Source organism: Schistocerca americana, chromosome 1, assembly GCF_021461395.2.
Source record: "Schistocerca americana isolate TAMUIC-IGC-003095 chromosome 1, iqSchAmer2.1, whole genome shotgun sequence".
NCBI classification, from domain to species: Eukaryota; Metazoa; Arthropoda; class Insecta; order Orthoptera; family Acrididae; genus Schistocerca; species Schistocerca americana.
The window spans coordinates 202,741,010-202,763,940 of NC_060119.1; the positions used below are offsets into that span (position 1 = coordinate 202,741,010).

The 22,931-nt window shown below is 32.2% G+C and overlaps 1 protein-coding gene across 1 annotated transcript in view; it reads left to right on the plus strand.

The window, feature by feature from the left end:
• Window positions 1-22,931, plus strand: part of LOC124618570 (carbonic anhydrase 4-like) — an 80,312-nt gene that overhangs the window by 35,912 nt on the left and 21,469 nt on the right. The window contains exon 3 of the mRNA XM_047145364.1: window positions 5,262-5,404. Within this exon, the coding sequence (XP_047001320.1) occupies window positions 5,262-5,404 (143 nt within the window). The remainder of the gene's footprint in view (window positions 1-5,261; window positions 5,405-22,931) is intronic.

Genomic DNA, 22,931 nt, shown 5'->3' on the forward strand with positions numbered 1-22,931 from the left:
ATGCAATTTGCGTATGACAAATAGCCAGTACTGCTGCAGATAAAGGGAATCAGATACATAACATCGATTTCCACCAACAGATAGTCTTTTTTGTAGTTATTGATGTTTTGTGACGCATCCCACCATTAACAAATGTCCCATTAAAAACTAAGTCATTTACGACATATATATCCTCTCCTGATTTTAGAATGCAATTTGCTTATGAAGAATAGCCAAAACTCCAGCGGATCAATGGAATAGATGTGTATCATTGGTTTCCACCAACATATAGTATAAAATACGCCTGACAGTTTCCCTTTATACTAGAGCACTGCTGTGTGTCTCTGCATACCTCCCTTTACAAAATGTTTCATTAAGACGCTAGTCTTCCTGGCCATACACATTTCAACTTCCATCTTTCTGGTTTTGAAATGCAACTTTCTTATGCTGAAAAACCATTACTCCTGCAAAGCAGTGAAATCGAATGCGTAACGTACATTTCCGTATATTTACAGGCAAATAATTAAAAACTGTACAGAACACAGTTTATAACCTTTTCTCAGTCATGATTGTCTGGAGACTGTACCTCCCCATAGATACACCTTCGCGTGTTCTTATTACCCAATTAGATAAATTTCAGAGCGGCAGTAATGCTAGAATTAGGTGTCAATCTTGAAAGTATGTAATTCTAATCAGTAATACCCAACATTTTGGTAGTATTGTGAAGAACAGCATCCTTAATTGGAAAGAAATGATGTCAAGCTGTAATAATGTGGCACTCATGCATAATACTGTTCTTGTTCAAAGCGACAGCAGCTGTTGCAGCAGTCTTTGGGGTCGATCCGTTAGCACACCCATTTTTAACATCATGCAGCTCCACTTTCAATAATAGTTTGTTTGTGTAAAACTGCACTGCAGTAATTGTTACTGTTTAAATCATGGGATGCAAACAGGCAGTTGCTGGCTGTTATTTAGCATTGCTGCTCTGACAAGTCAACAGTGGCAGTATTGACTTAACACATAGTGGCGTGGTTAGGCGGTCACAGTTCCATCTCCAAGGAAATGAGTTTAGAATCTATGAATGTGTATCTCAAATGGGATGCAAAACTATGCAGAGTATCAAAACTCAGCATCTCATGTTTTAAAATTATGATAATTGACTTAAAATTAAGTGAGCAGCGACCAGTATTATTAATTGCTGATCGAAGTAATGGAGATGCATGTTGACAAAATGTATGCAGTCATTACAATTTAGTTGTTTAGGGGTTGGCCACCAATTTTTTTGTATGAATTGTTTTGAATCTATTACCAACAGTTGTGGAACTGTAATGGAGGTCACCAATTATACAGGATGCGTTTTATCTCTCTCCTGTTGGGTAGTGACCTAAGAGGAAAGCGAGTGCTATGTAGATATCAGCAACAAATTCCGTTATTCGCTCATCAACCTTACCACCATATTTTTCAATGTTTCTCATATTCTCCATATTTCTTCCACATTTGTGTATTTTTGCATGTTTTCAATGCTTTCCATATTTTTTCCCATATACTTCGTGTAAATGTTGAAGAATAGTTCTCACTTGTTGCTTGCCCTACCAGGTTTCTGTAGCATTGAACAGTGATTCGGATTTCCCACAGCGCCAGAGACAATCTTCGAAGTGTCCGCAAGATCACTGGTAACTCTTATTGCAAACATCAACCCAGAAAAAGTTACATCAACATCAATGCTTAGTGTTAAAGCCAAACCTTATATACACGAAAACGCATATGTATTGTGAATAACATAACCAGTTCCCTGGAATTCTTTCTCTTGTACACAGAGGTCATGGTTCCATGTTAGGTAAACACAAATGTCCATTTTGTTAAAAATCCGAGCGATGTCTTGCATTACATCCGCTTCCATAAAGTGATAAAATATCATGTATACGAACCTGATGCAATAGTCCAGGCATTTGATCCATTAGAACATGTGTTTTAATCTTGGGCAAATCCACTTGATATGACACAGTCATAGGTTTTTTGTTCTTCTTACTTCCTCGAAATCGCTTCCAGCGGTTCTGTGCTAATTTTTTCCCCATTTACGTATTGCTGATGCAGTATTGGCCATGTGTAGAGGAATATGGCAGATTCGTCTTGACATCATGTCCCTAGAATAGCCCAACTTTCCACTATTAAAGCATATACTTGTGGTATCATCAGCCTATTACCTAGTGCTTACAGTAAAGTCCTGCAGCTGATGATGCAAATTTCGATTTCTCCTTGTGTATAAGTACATATATCTAGTGATGTCTTGTATACCCATTCTGTATCCGCTTTCTTCCACATATTACATGTTCTTCGAAATTCTCTATATTTTTCCATAATCTCCATAGTTTTCATATTTTTCTCGTTCCATACGTAGATTGACAATAATATTTCTGCTCTTATTGGTTATCCTATTTTGTTTCATTAGCATCCATCAGTGATTCGGATTCAACATCAAGCGAAAGAGAATCTGCAAAGTTTTTGCTGAATCACTTGTTCCTCTTCCCCCAACGTCACACACAATGCTAACTGAGAGAATCAACCCTACTATATACTAAAACACGAATATATTGCGGAGGAGATGGAGTGCTGATGTTATCTATCTTAAGTATATCATTACATTTAATGATTCTTACAATTTCTACCTACAGCATATGACCAACTTATAATTATGACAAGCATTTCTAGTTTTTTCTATTTTAATAACACAGATTACTGTCCAGCTAAGGATGTCATAACTTCGTACACGCTCTAAGGATACGAGACGTAGGTAAGAGATGAAAATAATGTTCAACTGTGCACTATAAACATCTTTCTCTTTCATCATATCCAAAAAGACGTATGGGTTTATAAATAGACGTTTTCTATATACCTAATGTAGTAAACGCTGTCGAATCATCAGTTTTCTGCAAGTGCAACAATGTGTGACCACTTTGAATTAGAATATACAGTAAATCCAGATATATTGTCTTCGCCTTTCACATAAAGATTTTTTCCGAGCAGTATTAATGATATGTGACTAGCAGTTGAGCAGTCGTGCTTCCTTTAGCAGTAGAGCACTTCTAGTGTTTTAATGGCTTCCTGATCACTGCCGATACCAAAATCACTTATGCCTTAACTACGTCAAATGGTTTTTTCTTTCGCATTGCTGTGTGGTCTACATTGCAGCATTTGGACCCAAAGGGAACTAAGACAACGCTTAAAAAGCGGGAACTCGTCGTATTGCAGCAGGCGAATATTCGCAGTAATGGAAATACTGCAAGTTTGCCAAATACATCCAGAAGTACTATATTATAAGATGATTTTAAGAGGATCGCAGAGAATATGTGTCTCTAAAGTGGCAGTTAAGGAAGTTAAATGAAAGAGAAGGGCATTTAATTATGAGAAATATTACACGTAATCCTCGGTGAGCATGCATTTAATCAGCTGCCCGGAGAGTTATCTGGGAAGAAGTGTCCAACAGAAGAGTGGTACGAAAAACACCATACGTGAACACAGTGGACTGAGGCAAAAGGCTGAAATTCGCTAGGTACCTGGATGACAAAGGTTCAGACTGGGGTAATGATGTTATATTTATCAATGATGAAAAATTAAACGAATAACTATGATGTGGCTATAGCCTGATGACGAGTTGCAGTGCAGACATGTGTAATTATCTGTAAAAATTGTGGGTGAGTGCTTTAGGGTGGCGGTGTTAACTGTTATCTGGGTTTGGAGAGATTCTTTTCATTGACAGCACGTCATACGAGGAGGGACACCTAAATATCATGAAGCAAACTATGAGTAGGAGTGTAGTGAAACTAGGGATGAGATTGACGTTCAAATTATTACAATGAAACGACTCAAACCATGCGAAAGAAAAGTTTGTTTATAATTATCTCAGAGTTATTCAGACAATATCACAGTCGACGAACGTTACACCATAGAGAATTTATGGAACGATTTGTGTGCAAGTAATACGAGGATTACAGCCAAACTGCAAAAGACAGTAAAAAAGAAACTGAAGAAAGAAAGTAAACTAACTAGGCCTGAGCGCACTGAAACAAATTGTTGGGAACGCGAAGGAGCATTTGTAAGTGTTTATAGAACTGAAGCAGTATGCCACAAAACACTGAGATCTAATATTATTCCTGGATTGAGGAACATTTATGTCATGACTGAATACTGAAGACACGATAGTACTCCATCGTGAAATATTATTTATGAAAGTATTCTGATATATTGTTTAAGAAATTATTTACAATATTTTACATACAGGATGATTGTTAGTAACGTTTAAAAACCTCTGAAGTGACGTAGGTAACGCTGAGACAAGTAATTTAATACAGGACAGATGCGGCCGCAAATGTCGCGAAATACCCTGAAAGTGGATGAGACTGTAGAGCATGTGACGTCAGCAGATGACGTACGGCGCCGCATTTGCAGCTGTTGAGCCATCAGTCTATCACATCTGATCATCCCAACACTTGTCCTGTATTTACATCGCTGTGGCACCGGGCCCATGTGCGCGACTTCTGCGGGTCTGGCTCAGGGTTTGAGTTTTGCACCTGGCGGGCAGTATTTTGTTCACTGAGTTAGACAGGTACGTGTTTACATTGAGGAAAGATTTATTATTTTATTTACAGGTCTCGCGGTCTTTGCTGGTCCGTTGCAAAATACAGTACAACAAAAACCAATGGTATTGGGTCACAAGTAAATGAGAACAGGGTTCACAACTGCGTTGTTACCAGTAAATGAACCACCTTTTCCTTATTAAATAATCTCAGTAAACAAGAAAAGAAGAAGCAGAAGGGCAGAAACACAAAGCAAGAACAGCTTTTCATTGGTACAATAATTTTGTAACTCCCGTGTTTAAAACAGATCACATTTACGTAAAGTGTTGGAAATTGCAGCGTTGTCTGAATGCAAGTAGAGCATGGCTCAAGCGCCTGTTCGCGCTGAAGTCCAACTCTGCACGTGTGGTGATATAAGTCATCTACTGACGTCAAATGTACAACATTTCTCATCCACTTTCTGGCTATTTCCTGATATTTCCCGCCCCATGTGTCTTACATTAAAGCAGTCGTCCCAGAGTCATATACGTTACTTCTTGGGTTTTTAAACATTAGTATTAATCACTCTGTATATTAAGAGAGAGAGAAATGTTCATTTATTGAGATTTAATAACGTGAAAAAAGGGAATATTGTACTAGAAACAGTTGAAGCGACTAAGTATTAATAGCAGCCTCTGCAACTAAGTAAGGTGGTTGGGACTGTTGCAGTTGGAGGCTCTGCGCAGTGTGTACGGCCTGGACGGGAATCCGCTGCTGAGGAACTGGCGGAAGGCGCACCCTCCCATGGGCCGCACTGTACTGCACGTCGTCCCTCCTGGCACCAAGAAATCCATCAAAGGCGACCAGTTCAGGTACCGTGCGCTTCGTGGCTGGTCGCAGAATTTTAGTCACCAGCTGTCTTTTATATAAAATAGAGAATAGAGAGAGAAAGGAAAGGGATGTGTGGGAATTGGTGACTTCTGGATGCACAGGGAATTGTGGTAATGCAACACCTAAAATTTAAAATTTGTACCAGAGCGGGACACGAACCCGGAATTATCGCTTCTCGGAAGACGTTGCCTTAATCGCTTTGGTCACCTGGACACGGTCCCTTACAACCTCAAATTTCGAACTCACCCCACGCTGCAATACAGCATTCCTTGTTCATTAACCTCCTGCTCACAAATTACTGATTCCCACAGGAGTTCGGACGTTATTAGTGCGTCTGCACTAAAACAAACGTCAAGGAGCTGATGCACTCTTACTGACGTGTATGTATTTGAGTGGTACCTGTTCTGTTGGACATGCACAGCTCGCTAAGTTTAATGAACGAGGGACGCTGGATTGCAGTGTGCGATTAGTTGGAAATCTGAGTCAGTCTGGGACCACGTCTGAGGAAAGTAGATGAGGCAATCGTTCATGAGAAGCGGCTAATCCGGATTCGAGTCCCGATCCAGCACAATTTCTCAACTTCTGCTATTGCATTACCACAATGCACTGTGCAGCTGTAAGTCACGAATTATCACCTGTGACTTCTCTGTCTTACCCCATTCTCTATCTCAGATAATTGTATGCACAACCCGCATCATCACGAGTGCTGCCTACTCTTCTGGACACGTGTCTGACAGGAGACTGTCAAATACATACATTTCTCCTGTTATCATCTATCGTTGTCACACTGGAGGGCGTCTGAAATAATAACTGGAGCCTCTTATCATTCCACATTATACCATACCCATAACATATTAACTGGAAGAATTTAGACTGTCATGGGATAACATCCAAATAATTTAGAACTTTTGAATGTTGGGCTCCATAAGGTTTCCTTTCCGTGCAGCGACCGTGGAACATATAATTATAAAAAAAAGTAGTAACCAGTTACGGAAACATAATTTATTTATCATGTTGCAAATCGATTGATATCTGTCATCAGCAGTGCTAAAACAAATACAAGAGACATGGCATGAAGAACAACTGCTTTAACAAACGAAAAATTGACAATAAAACATAGTTACATCAATTACACCATACACATATGTCTAAAATTAAAATTCAGAGTCATAACAAACCATTTTTCTAACTGATACGTGACATAAGTAGAAGTACTGCCCTTGGCAGATTTTATCGTGAATTCACTCACCATAGGTCAACACAACAACAATACAAAATGAGGTGGCGCCACTTTGCAATAAGCACTCTCTATGCACAATACAAAAGTAATGCAAAATACAAGCAATAAAGAATATATCAAATTACAAAAAAATTGTACAGTGATAGTAATTGGTAATACCAATTTAAATAATTACTACAAGTGAAAATGTCTGAACATTGTTTGTCAGATGATAATAACAAATTAAATATATATGTCAAACCTATGACCATTAAAATTGTAAGAAGAGATAAATTCGCTAAAAACATGATTCCATTCACACAAATTTCGGAAATGTGACTTATTTGTCATAATGACGAAACCGAATACTGGTATCAATTGTCATCTACCATTCTACGTAACTACAAAAGCATCAAAAGACACATTTATGTTACTTCCAATAGATGATGCTATGTTACTGAATGCACAAATTAAAAGTTGACAGAGTTCAGGTAAAAATTACAGTATGAGATAAACAATCATATTCCTTAAATAATGCGATTAACAATGTGTTGCACATATAAATAACCATATATGTTGATAACAACTTTAGATCTACTATGCAAACTATAGCCTCATGAACAAACGTAACATGCACTCTTATATTTCTCATGAGTATGGTGGTAACCAATACAGGGTTTGCCATATCACTGCTGACCATGGGTGATAAAATAGGAGATAAAATATCAACCACAAAACAAGAGCAGCACGCTCAAAATATGTAAAACCAACTTTAAACACTGAAAACCATTTACCATCTACCACTTTTTGAATAAGGAGGAGGAGGAGGAGGAGGAGGAGGAGGATATTAGTGTTTAACGTCCCGTCGACAACGAGGTCATTAGAGACGGAGCGCAAGCTCAGGTGAGGGAAGGATGGTGAAGGAACTCGGCCGTGCCCTTTCAAAGGAACCATCCCGGCATTTGCCTGAAGCGATTTAGGGAAATCACGGAAAACCTAAATCAGGATGGCCGGAGACGGGATTGAACCGTCGTCCTCCCGAATGCGAGTCCAGTGTGCTAACCACTGCGCCACCTCGCTCGGTTTTGAATAAGGCTGACTCAGTTTAGGTGCAAAAATTATCAGTTGCATCAGATTTCACAAAAATAAATATCTTTTTCTTTAAAAGTTGCTACATATAAGGAGGTACAAAACCATTTAGAAAACAAAAGGCTAAAAATGTAGAATAAATAGGTGTCACTCAATGTCAGGTGACATAAACAATCATCAGGAAGAGAAAAACACAACATACTGCATTATATTGTTCTAATGTGATCAAATCTGAACAACCTTGTGATCACTGATTGTCTGCCCAATGCAGCAAACTTACATTCTAATGGCCTAAAATATTTGTTGAAGCAACGAATAGCTATGTAAGTTTGCCCAAAAAATATAAAAGCTGCCGTATATCGAGTAAGGTGATACTGATAACGATATTTCAAATATTAGTAGATGGAAAAGCAGTAACAACAAATCAGTTAATGTAATCTTTCATCGAACTAGATCGAACAACTGAGGGAAAAACATAGTTATTGGTGAGTACACATCATTTCCATAACGGTAGATGGCGCTGCAAAGGAATAGAACAATCAAGTATGGTGTGCATTTTTTACCTAGCTAAACAGATATAAAGCTATTATTTTTTATCGCTGGTAGAATGGATAAAATCATACTTGATTACATAAGCTCGATAAGGGAAAAAACACCACTATTTGTGAAGAAACAGCGAAAAGGGACCTGCAATGAACAGAGTAATTATCAAGGTTAAATGACAGGAGGACCTCATAAATGTTATTCATATTACAAACCCACAGCATCCCCAAGCAAACGTTTGAACAACAGCCCAACACCTCTCAAAAATGCACACCACTCACCGTCACCTGCTCATTGAGAAGGCAAACATCAGGCAATCTCAGATGGAAAAAACTCCATATGCTCAAGAAGATCAAGATAACCTCCCTTTTCAGCTTTATGCAACAACTTCACATGTGTTCCAATCGCAGGAAGCTGATGTCCACTGTTAATAATGTGAGGAGCAAAATTAGATCTTTCTGCCACGTCTCTTCTATTGACAGCGACATGTTCTGCAAATCTTCTTTCAATTTTTGTCCTGTTTGACCCACAAAACACGCTTTACAGCTGGGAGAAAATATTTTTTGTATAAACCCCAAAATGGTGTACATGATTGACTTTATCCACCCCATGATTTAAAATAAGTCCCAAATTATTCTTAGTAGAGAAAGATATCTATACCTTGAGTTTGTCATTATGAAAATAAATTTCATTTCCTAAATGGAATCATATTTCTCGCGAATTTATCTCTTCTTACAATTTTGATGATCGTACGAGTATTTCTGATTTATAGAAACAACGACAAACAATGTTCAAATGTGTCCACTTGTTGTAATTATTTCAATTGTTATTATCAATTACTATCACTGTATAATTTTTTGTAATGTGATATGTTCCTTGTTGTTTGTATTTTACATTATTTTTTGTGTTCTACATACAGGGCACATATTGCAAAGTGGTGCCACCTCACATTGTCTATTTGTAGTGTTGACCTATGATAGGTCATGACAGAAATCTGCCAAAGACAGTACTGCTACTTATGTTGTGTATAAGTTAGAAAAATGATATGTTACGACTTTGTATTTTATTTTCAAACACCTGTGTATGTTGTAATTGGTGTAACTATGATGTAATTGATGTTATCCCAACCAAGTGTATAGAACGTTCTGAGATGGCGTTTGCTGTACAAGTCCTACCAATTACAACTTATGCAGGCCTTCAACCTCAATGACAAAGAGAAGTGCCTCAAATTTTTTAGCTGTGTGGTACAAAAGATGGAGGATGACACATTTCTACAGTTGTAATTTTTAGTGATGAATCAATGTTCCCTCTCAGTGGAAAAGCCATCAGACATAATGTTCGCATTTGGGGTTTGGAAAATCCACATTCACCATTGCAACATGAAAGAAACTCATCAAAGATCAACTTATTTTGTGCCATATTCCATACAAAGATCTATGCACGATTTGAAGAAAAAACTATAATAGGAATGATGTACCTGGATGTGTAGAAACAATGACTGTTCCCTAAAGGGAATCAACAGGTTGGGTGCTCCATGCCATTAGCACTGTGATGTACAAAGGGTTTTGAATGACTCCCTTCCTCAGCTCTGGATCAGTCACAGGAGCTTGAGGACCTCTGCACTTCTAGCCACCGAATTCTAGTGAAGGAAACTGTTTACATCCCACCTCTACCAACTACTCTGAATGATCTCCAGAACTAGATCACTGCTGCAAACAATAACAGCAGATACAACTTCACTTGTTGGGAATGAGTTTAGCTACCACATCGATATTTGCCATGCAGCTGGCAATGGCCACCTTGAACATTTATGACATTTGTAATTATTGAATAATTATTAAAACCTAAATAATAATATCTTATTAACTTTATTAAATTGGTATGAAACATTATTAAAAGAACTTTTGAACTTCTTCATTTCATTGGTATTAAGCTTGTTCATTTTGGATTTGTACATTGTTAAATATGAAGTTTTGAAAATGAGTCCATCATGTACAGTAACCCTGTAGATTCATTAAATCACAAACAACTAGATACAAACCAAAAATTTATCCTTGTGATAGATGTTCAAGATATTCTTATTCACAAGAAAAATTAGACGATCAGGAAATGATCATAAAGGGCATAAAGATCTAAAAATAGATATGTCTGTAGCAGGTGAAAATATTAAATTTAAAAATTATAATCATTACAAGCACCTTTTGTGATTTATTGAGCTTTGCAAAGTCTTCTAAAAGATGTTATCACTATTCACCCACACCCTGAAAAAATTTACATCAATAAATATCAGAAACATTTAACAATTTCATTTATTTATTATGTTGAATGTTCTGGTGGTGTATATAAAAATCATGTTATGTATATTGATAAAGACACAGTGAAAAAAATCTTAGAAATACTAAAATAAGAATCCATAGAAATTAAAGAAATATTTGGTCAGAATGTAACAAAGATAATGAGAGAAACAAAAATGAAATTAATGTTCACAATTAAAAAATTTGTTTTTACGTAGAAAAGAATTTACTGTTGATGAGAAAGGTAAGAATTCAGTGCCATTTAACAGGAACATTTGAGGAAGTACATTGTAATTAATAAAATTCTAATGTAATTCCAGTTTATATTCATGTACAATTAACTGTGTTCTTTTGTTTATTAAATCATTAGCAATAGATAAAGAGGATATTAAAGGTATTCCAAATAATGGTAAAAAATGAAATTCACTCATTAAAAAAGCAGAAGATGGGTTAACATCAAGGTTTTAAAATACGCTTAACTTTACGGCTTCAAGTATTGGTAAAATAGCCTCTAATCTAACAAAAGAACAATATAGAGAAACAGCAAAATATTTTAAAGGTCAACAATTAATTTTAATAATTAAAAAAGGTATCCTTGTGAAAATATGGATTACAAAGAAAAATTACAAGGAACAAAATTAACTAAAAAAGAATGTTTTTATTCAAGGCTTAAGAAAGAAAATTTAATTGTTAAGGATTATATTCATGCTAAATTAGTATGGAAGAATTTTGTATAAGAAATTTAAACTATATGTTAAATATGATATTTTAATTATAGCAGATATTTTCGAAAATTTTAGCAATAAATGAATGAAATATTATAAACTCGATCCATATTGCAATTTTACCCTTGTTTATGTTGGGATTCTGTGTTAAAAATGACAAAAGTTGAAATTGATTTATTAGACAATTATGACATGATTTTATTTATTGAAAAGTGAATTCGAGGTGGAATTTATGAAACTATTAAAAGTTGAGCTAAATCAAACAATAAAAAATAGAAAGATTTTTAGAAAGGAAAATAATGAAATAAATGGCATATTCAATTGAGAATAATTTATATTTTTAAAAATTAAAAATATTGAGTGGTTAGAACCAAAATGTTTTAATTCTGCAGAGATACTTAAAATATCAGATTATAATGAACATGCTCATATTGTAGAACTTAATTTCAAACATCTAAGAATTTAGATGATTTCCATGAAGATTTACTATTAGCTGTAGAAAGAGGAAGTAAGTTATTAACAACATTCAATAATAAAGAAAACTGTGATTTATGTTGTACAGGTCATAAACAGTTTTTAAAATATGGATGAAAATTTAGTAATATTAATATCAGTTCAGCAATCAGTTTGGTTGGAAAAAACATTGAATTTCATCCAACATGAGAAAAAATGATAATAATTAATTTTTAAGAAGATTTCAATAAATTAATGAATAATTAACTATATGGAAAAAACATGGAAAATATTAGAAATAGACAAATTATTAAAATAAAGGCAAATCCACATCAGTATGTAACAAATACTTCGGAACTAGATACTACTGTATTTTCAAAAAATCTAGCTGCAGTTCACATGAAAAAACAGAAAGAAACCGGCTACCAATTTATAATGGAATAAGTATTGTAGATACTTCGAAAATAAAAGTATGTGATTAACATTATGATGTAATATGCGAACTTATGGTGAAGATATTGTTTTTAATTGTATGGATACAGATTCGATTATTTGTGGTATAAGAACTGAAAATATTTATAAAGAAATGAAATCGATGATAAACGAGTTTGACACAAATGATTACTCCAATCATTATATATGGGGAATTCCACATCTGGACAAGAAAGTTACAAGACAAATGAAAGATGAAAACTATGAAAAAATTTTCTTCTGGCACATTAGTTTAAAATAGAAAATGTATACTTCTAAAGTTGTTGTTGACGAAGTGAAAGAACCTAAAGGCTTTAAAAATCTTTTGTAAAATAGTGAAATAGAAATAAAAATTGTTTAGTTAACTAAACAAAACAACATATGAAAAAGAAATTAATTAAATCATTTAAACATGAATTGTATACATTGTAATGTAATAAAATTGTTTAAAGTTCTGACAATGATATTACAAGATGGAATTAATGCATTATTCTATGGATAAACCATACTAAGTCAAACAAAATAATAGATTACCATAAATGATTTATTATATGAATTACACAGTTGTATGGGAGATTAACAAAAACAATCAAACAAAAATGAATCGGATTTTATTATTTTTGTGATATGTTAATCTTTGATGTGTTTTCAATATAAATTACAAACCAATTTTCCACAAAAACATACAAGTATTTGATAATATGATTCTTTATGTTTTTGAGTTTTTGATTTTTTATATATATATATATATATATATATATATATATATATATATATATATATAGATTCTTAAATCCATTTTTCAAGAAAATGTGCGTTTATTCCAATTATTAATACGTTCTGTGATACGTTCATATTTATTTTATGTATATTCCTTTTGTTTATTTTTTGTGCAGACCCTGTAACCCATTTTTTAGGTGTATTGATATCTGTAATTTTTGTTTCATTATGTATTTCTTTATCTTGTTTCACAATGAATTATTGATTTTGATATCTCATTCCACTTTTTGAAGAAAGAAATTATATTCAAATTTATGAAATTAAATGTATAAATGTGTGTTATTTCAAAATTTTTTGAACAAAAATAAACTAACTAAATATATTTATAACGATAACAAGTTTGTGATAATTATTGATGAAAACAGGTAATCCATGGTTTAATGTCAAACTTTAAGTATTAGAATATAAAAAGTAGGCAAAGCATTCAAACATTTCGATGATGAGGATAGTATTACATTAGAAAAGTTAACGCCCTATTTTGGAGGTACTGATGGGATATAAAAAATTAACTATGATCATCAATGAAGGAAGTTATTTTTTAATTTTAATCTAAGAAAGGAAAAAACATATATTACCAACGATATTGAATGATACATTCAAAAACATACTGAATATGAAATAAATATTAATGTGTGTAACTTTATGAATCAGTGAGTCATTAAAAGATTTAAATAAAATGTTAATATTATAAAAAATTGACTTGAGACAAGATATAAAATTGTAGAAATCTTACATTAAACGAATGAGCAAATAACTAATTTATTATCACTTGTTTCAGTATTACCTGATTAAATCTTAATAGCTTCTTTTTTTGTTATTTTGTATTTGACAATAATAATGTTAATTATGATTATTATATTATTCCAACACAGTTTCAAAATGTTGAAAAATAAAAAATTGTAGTAATACACATACAAATTGTGATGAATTTGTAAGAATTAATTATGGGCGAATTTGATTAAATTTGTATGAACGAATCTAAGAAGCTTTAAGCATTTATGATGATATGGCTGATCAAGTTAAGTTTTCTTAGAATATAAAGCAAAATTTCCAAGCACATAATATATTTTAAATACAACCATAACAATTAATCTATCATATAATAAACAAGTTGTATGAAATAAATTGATTACAAAATTTAAATTGTTCCAATAATTCATACATCAATACTTTTTTGTTGACCTCTATATAAATATGAATATGATTGTGAATAAAAAATACAAAAATGAATCCAATATTGACTATAAAACATCTTTAAATTTCAATACACAACTCCAATTTTTGTGAATCTAATTCATCCTTAAATCTCATATAGAATCTTTAGATAATTTTTGATAATTATAGATATCTAACCTATCAAATTCATAATGAAGTTCACAAAGAAAATCTCCAACTAATTCTTGACCATACAATATAATATGGCTATGCATTCTATTGTGATCTTCTCTTATAAAACCTTCCATTATTTCTTTCTAAATTAATATTTGTCTCAGTCAATTTAATTATGTGAAAAAATTTTCACATAATTGATGTTTTCCTTAAGTTTGTTCCAATTTAACTTTATCATTAGATTCTCTAATGGAAATTTCATTTAATTCATACTAATATCATATTTGATCCAACAGAAATATATTGAATGGAATACCCTGCCTGCCATTTTCACTTCTATTTTCAATATGTTTTAGTTGTTGAATCAATTCGATATATTTTCAAAATAGTAATTAATCAATGTAATAGGTTTTCCGTTTTTTCGGTTAGAATAACATTTTATTTCTAGTTGTTTTGCTTTTCCTTTTAGACTGTGCATTTATATATAAAAATGTGTAGAATATTTTTTTTACTTGTCCAACTATTATGTAAATTATCATATCCTAACATATACTTGATTACCTTCCATACTTAAAATGATGAATAGGATCTCAAATTCAAAAATTTATGTAGAAATATTTGATATATATCTTTATTCAAAAATTTCTTTTAACTACCTTACTCTTACTTTATCATCTTTTTAAAATTTTGTTTAAGTTACAGGCACAAATTGTGCTTTTCTTTGCTAGCATCTTTTGATCTTATTTTTATTGTTGAATGTTCTGTGTTGTTGTGCCCATTATCTAATTTCGAAATTAGTTCAACATATTTGTAATTTTCTAGTAAGTCAAATTTTTTTTGATATTTTATCTTTTAATAATATATTAAGACTTTGAAGAATATAAGCTCTTACTTCACTAGAAGTTAGATTGAATAATGATTAACATTACATTAATTTATTAATTCCAGAAACTCTTTGGTGGAAGATTATTTTTTATTATCGGTTTCTAAATGTTTTGATTCCACTTAACTTGAATAATTTTTAAAACAAATCAACACTATTTTGCAGTAATAACTTTATGTGAAGTAGATCAAGCAGATTTTAATTATAACGATTAATAGATATTAATATAGTTAATTTATCAAATCCATTTTAAATTTCCATAATCCATTTTGACTAAATCAGCTTGCCATAAATTATCTATTCCAAAGAAATTACAGTTTTTAAACTTCTTCTCACTGGATTCTGTAATTAAGTAGCAATTTTTTTAACATGTATGCTCTTTTTCCTTATACAAATTGAACAAATACCTTCAGTTCTCTGATTTGAATTTTTAGTTGTTCCTTTATGAGGTTTCTGTGTTTCGAGACAGTAGAAGTGATTATGAATCTCTGATTATATAGAATAAAAAAATTAATTATCATCAAATATAATTAATTTAAATCAACTGGAACTGTTCTAGCAGAATCTTTTAATCCTATGGTTAGAAAATTTTACATGCACAACATTTTTATTGATTGAGTGTTAAGAATTATTTTATAAAGGTTGTCAAAAACACTCATCGAATGAGCAATAACATTAGTTTTTAAGCAACTGTTTATATTTTTCTGAAAGACAACAATTTTTTATGGATAAAAATCATGTACATTGAAATTGTGGATTTTTTCTTCTCCTCCAGTAGAAAATGTAAATTCGATTATTTAATTGTCAGATACATTATCTGTAAGATTATTTAAACTGTTCAAGTATGGAAGTAAATCTGTTTTTGACAAATAATATGAAAAATATTTTTCTGTTGTTTTGTAAAGTAAGATTGTTTTATTAAGCTGATTAAAATCTTTTCAAATCCACCTTCATGTTTTGTTTCTTTTTGTTCATTAAATATTCAGTATTTTTTTGCAAGAGTATTACCAAATGTGATGAGCAACATTCCACCAGGTTTTGTGTATTTCTTCTTTCTTGGGAATCCGTTATAAATGGTTAATTGTGCATTAATTAATTTAAATTTAATTGACTTTGGTTTCCAAACGCCATTTATAAATTTAATATAATCAATACTATGGTTTACTGGTATAGGTTAAAAATTAATAAATTCTTTTATAAACACCATCCATTTTACCAACATTTAATGCAAGACCTAATTTTCGTTTTCCATATCTTATTCTCTACCTGCAGTTGCATGTAATTTTCCGCCAATTTAATCATCTGAAGCATATATTCCACATATTTGAAGTTATTTATCGGCTTCATGTCTTTTTTTAATTCTCTACTACTTGTGTAAAAAACACAATGCATCATCTAATGGTTTTATTGCTTGATCTCCAGTTTCTAATCTTTCATTTTATATTGTCCCAGGGCCACACCAATTAGTAGCAGGTAAATGCATTTCAAATGGTAAATTAACTGCATCAGTAACTAAGCCTTTCCATATTAACTTTGCCAAAATATATGTCATAAATTATTCATAATTCTTATAATATATGGATTTCCTTTGGGATAGTAAATTATAAAATCAATAAATCTGTTACTAAACAGTTTTATTAATGCAACTATTTCATTATAAAAAATTTTATTTCCAGCTTATTTTTCTCTATAGATTTCTTTTCATCTGTCAATTAATTGATGAACATCATTCATCCAAATACATTCAGCTGGTTTTTCAGAACATTACTTTACTAAACCTTCACCAGCACTTTCGAATGAATCATTAAGTTTTATTTATGGAAAACTAGGAAAACATTCATCTAGCATTGTTTTGTCATATTATAATATTTAGTTCCTTTCTGTGATTTAATTTGAAATGAATAAGTAACATAATATAAATCATTAAAATCGAATGAAATTATAGCATAGATCATCTGAAGTAATAATTTTAAATAATTATAAGATCCATTAGTCCACTACTGCCTTCATATTCTTTTTCATCAATTTGTAGTTTACCACTGTTGAATTCAACTGGATTGTCACCAACATATTATAAGGACCAAGAGGTCTTAATCCAAAAACTGTCTCTTCACTATCACTGATAAATTGATATGATGATCACTTACATATTTCTTCAGTAGTGTTCAAAACATTATCACCTGAATCGTCAATTCCTTGTTTAACTTCTTCAACGACATCGACAACTAGGTGACCTTCTTTTTTAAAATTTATTACAATCTGTTCTCGTTTCATTTAACCATTTTTCAAACTCTTTTTTTAATTCTCTTTTTATCTTTCTGTTTTGTTTAGCTTTCTGTATCGACTTTTGATATGAACCTTGCAAACATTTATTAAGGACAAAAATACAATAATTATTTTTATTTTACATTTATACTGTTTTTGTTGATCATTTAATATTTAATATTTTTATGTTCATCGTTTTTATTTTCAATGTTTCATGTTCAAAGTTTTTATAATCAATGTTTATATGTTCAACATCTTTATGTTTAACATTTAAAGTTTAAAAAATTGTTAATTCTTTTTCTATATTTAGCAATATTAATATTACTTGTCATATCAAATCCCATCATTTAGTACACAATGCTCTAAAATCTTAAAATATTAAATTACCCCCAACAAATTCATATTAAATGTGATATAAATTTGTGACAGCTAGTCTGACAATATTTAAAAAGTTAGGGTATCTATAATTAATTATCTTTGTATTTTTTAATATTGTTGACCTAAGTAAATACAATCTATTCTATTTGTCTACACATAGTAATACATTCTCTAACTATATCTTGATTTTCATTAAAGAAATCATCAAAACAACAACTGAATTATTTCTAACATATGAATTTTGACCTTCCTAATAAAATTTTTATTAAACATAGTTATCATTTTTATAAAGGAACTGGTATTATTTCTACATTTAAACCAAATACTGAATTTGCATGGTTAATAATTTATGAACCAAATGATCCTATAAATATTCCAAATTTAGATAATGTTCAGAACATAATAATTACTATCACTGATGAAAATGATAATTTGTTTGTCTTCAATGGTGCTTGTGTTGTAGAAATTTTAAAAATGACTTAATAAATTTTTCATTAATAAATCGAGAAAATAATTGAGAGTTATCAATTGTACACATTAATCATTAATGAGAAATAACTTAAATTTGCTAACAGTGAAAGGGAAATTAATATTGACAGTAGATGGATTCATCCATATTTGTTCCCAACTATATGTGACATTTGATGTTATTCACAGATGGTAGAGCCTTTTCAGCATGTAATTGTCAATCGAATGTTAAGCTAATTGATAATTGTGTTGGAATTGTGTGATGTTATTACAATTATAAGAGAAACTGTTTTCAGTAGGATAGTACATCCATATAATTCTTCATCAACTTTTATTTGATTAACATCATTCTTCTCAAATGAAATAACAATAGGATACATCCTACACAATTAAAAACACCAAAATGATTTACTTTATTCATTAGAAAAATTTTGTTGATTATTTTTAGGATTTTAATAAAACAATTTGGGTAGACTATTTAACAGTAATTTTCACTTGAGGTTCAAGAAAAGATCATGAAGATTCTATTCTGTGATAACACTAGTACACTTTCAATACAAGGTGAAATTATTGTAAATATTATTGCAGTTTGTGTTCCTATTGTAAAATAGGAAACACAATATTCGCTGGAACTAGAACAAGAAGAACAAAAAATCCAAAGAATGGAATTTGGTAGATTATGTTGGAAAAGATATTTTGAACTAGAGATTACTACTTATTATAATTGTGGAGAACTTGATATCCTTAACTTTATTTTCGTTATTTTTCAGACTAATCGAAAAAATTGTCAGTTAAATCATTCTTGTTTACTTGATCATGTTAAACTGCAAAATATCTATGTAGAAATAGAAGAAATGAAGTTTTTCCTCAACAATTATATACTCATACCCCAAATAAAATATTAAAAGTTTATGATCGCTTCAGAGATTTAAAAAATAACAATTAAATAACGATGTAAATACATATCAATTTAATTTTGTTGAAAATTACCCTATTTATATCATGAATATGAGTAGAAGAATTAATGTTTGAACCACACAAAAGCAACAATGAAATTCAATGCGTTGTAATGAAAATATATCTAATGATAATGTATGTATAATTGTGTATGGAAAAAATAATTTAAGTTGTGGGTCACAAAATAGAATTTTGACTAAAATTTTTTAATTAAATAAACAAATAAAAAATTAAAAAGTTTTTAAAGTGTTATCTTCATTTTTAAATGTCCTTTTCAGATGTCTTCAGAAATATAGAGAAAATAAAAAATGGAAAATTCTTGATATTCAGAAATTATAATGTATAAGTTTCTAAATCTATTTTTTGATAAGTTTGAAAATCTAATTTATTTCTGTATACATAAAACAGAAGCAAAATGGGGATTTCATTAAAAATCTAGTAAGTGAGCGTAACAAGTATATTAGTAATGGTTTTGGTGAGGTGTTCACTTAATTGTCAGAGCAAAAAATATTAAATCTTACACTATTTGATAAATTTTGATAACAGAATATGGTGAAAAATTTTTTTGCTTTTAGATGATAAATATAAAATTACTCTACCTAATCATTTCAAAAGATGAAGATAAGATACTGAAAATTATTCGATTAAATTTTATTTATAAAGGTGAAAAACAAAATAATGGTAAATCAACTCATGTTATTGAATTTTTACTAAATTTTTGGAATTCTTGGGTTTTTTAAATTTATTTTCTTACATAATAAACTTTAATTGAATGAAAGTTTCATTTACAGATATAGATAAGCTTTTAAATAGGGAAAGAATAAAACTAAAATCTTGTTGTATGTATGGCTTATTTTAAAAAAATGTTGTCTTTGGTCCAGGAACCATATATACATATACTACTCTGTTTGAACAAAGAAGGCAGTCTACTTTCTTATTGTCACAAAGCTTTAGAATGAATGGTAATGTCAGAGGAGAGGGATGAGATTTCTCAACTTGCATCAGAGGCAGATACTGTATGTATGCTATGAAATGGTAGTACAATACAACATAGAAGGAAATTAAATATTTACTTGACAACGAAAGAGCAAAACATGACAATGATTGGCAGTTGGGATTCATTGTCCTGCATATCAAGATGCTCTTCATGCTAAGTTTGTATGCACGGAGCATGTGAATTAATTTGTGGTAAAGATAGTAAATTTTCTCTAGGGGCATCAATTACTACTTTGTTATTTGCAACAGCTTTCAATGGAACTCAATAAAGAATATGGTCTCCATATAACTGCAAAGTACATTGGCTAAGTCAAGAGGCTAGCTTAAAACGATTTTTAGAATAAAAATTCGCTAACGTTGTATTTATGAAGGAAAAAGTGGTGCACATACGAAAACTGGGACATCTGATTCAAATTGCAGACATTGCATTTTAAGTGGACTTGTCACTGTCCACAGTGACATATTTCAAGGTAACTTGGATTCTGGTTTGATTAGGGATGCATTTAAATAGAAAATCGGATTGTTCACCTGGTGTATTCTAACAAAAACACTCTAGTTCCCTAATCTCACTAACATCAAAGAAGATACGAAGTTTGCAGAATTCATTTTGGCCTTGAAAGAATAACAAGGATAGTTTTATAACGGCTTTGAGGACACTCTAAATCTTGTGTCTGTTTAAAGCTGATATCAAGATCATTTGCCACGTCAATTGAAAGCACCCTGTGTATGTGAAAATGTAACTGACTGACCTGCCAACTAATTCCAGTTAAATGTTAAGTCGTTTCACGATAAAACTGTTTAGCATGTCTGCATTGCTCTACTCAGGTAGAGTGCCCACGATGAGGTTGCAAAAGTGCTACAATACTTCGATCAACATAATTATGTCAAAGATCTTTTTTCGATTATGAAACTAATTAAGTCATGATTTCATGGCGACTTGAATGAGAAGCACTCTGAAATTTTCTGCATCTGCCCATATACTGACAGTTTGTGTGCCAAATAAGAACTATATTATGCCTTCAGTGTATCAAACATAACAAAATAATACCAAAAACTTGTTTTGTTTGTGATCTGTGTTGCTCAGAAATGTGAAATATAAAACGAAGTTGTATGCAGTGGACTGCACTCCCTTTAAATGCGGCGCATTCTCAGATTCCTCTCCTTCCCCTCCACACACAAGATAGTGTGGCGTGGCCAGCCAGTCAAGCTGAGCGCTTTGGTACTCAACCTCAGGTACGGCCAGCTAGCCCAAATCTTGTCCACCCCTGATGAGCAGTGTGAAAACTGCTTTCCGGCTAATTTTCCCAAGCGGTTGAAAAGCCAAAGGAGTTGCCAATAAGATCGCAGCGCTGTCGGCACCTGCTGCTGCACAGTGCAATGTCCATGCACTGCGCCCTATCGAGATGAGTAATCGATTTCACCTCCATATCGCTGTCCACAGATGGGATATCATTCGGACTGGTTGGCGAAGATACGGCAGCCTTGAGACAACCAGTAAAGAAAAAAAGAAAATTATTAGGGACTAACATTTGCTGATGACATCGTTGGAGACGCAAGTCAAGTCCAATATGGAGAGGAACGTGACAGGAAATCGGCCACAGGTACTTCAAAGCAGTACTCACGACATTCATGTTAATCGGTCTATTGGAATCCCAGAAATTGGGATGTTGGATGGATATTTGAAACCCCCTCATATAGTAGAGAATCAATAATTCCAAAAGAGTCGAAGATAACGGACTAACGAGGCGATATGAGTACAATAAACTAGAATTTTGCCTTAGGTAAATGGGTAGTGAATTTTAATCACAATTGCTGAGGATTTATTTGATGTATACAAATGAAGTGAACAAAATATTTACCGGTTAAATATGTCGACTAAGCATACCAACCGAGGTGGCGCAGTGGATAGCACAGTGGACTCGCATTCGGAAAGACGATGGTTGAAACCCATATCCGGGCATCCAGATTTAGGTTTGCTGTAATTTCCGTAAATGGCTCCAGGCCACTGGTTCCTTTGAAAGGGCACAGCTGATTTCCTTCCACATCCTTGACATGATCCGCACTTGTGCTCTGTCTCTCATGAGCGCAATGTCAACGTACGTTGAATGCAATCTTCTTTTTGATTAAGCAAGAAACCAAGTTCATCAGAAGTACTTGGGATGTTTATTGTAGTTGTGTCAAAAGTCACAATGTTGAAGGGTACAGTGAGGAATCTTCAACAATTTAAGGGCCAAAGAAGAAGTTCACTAAAGTAGGTCTAGGATAAATCGGTTAGCATGACAGTGATGCTGCGCACATCCATACTTGTAGGTGGGCTATTTTATTAACAATTTGAAGGCTGTGGTTGCAACTGTGGAACAGTCTGGATGACGGGCCTGAAAGCAAAGAACACAGTGCGGTTTTCAAAATTATGGTTAACGGCAGTGTATAGAAAGGAAGGAAGATTGCACGTGCAGTTTTCGTCGACAGCAGTATATCAGGTGAACAAGTTCCTGTTAATAAAAATAGCAGTTGCAGTTTAGCATGAAGTTATTCAGTAGGATCACAGAGTATCAGTTATCTCTGCTAGAAAAGAAGATATTTTCTGGCTGTTAAAATAAATACCTGGTGTCCTATGAGAAATAAATTACATAGAAATACAAAGAAGAAAAATTGAGG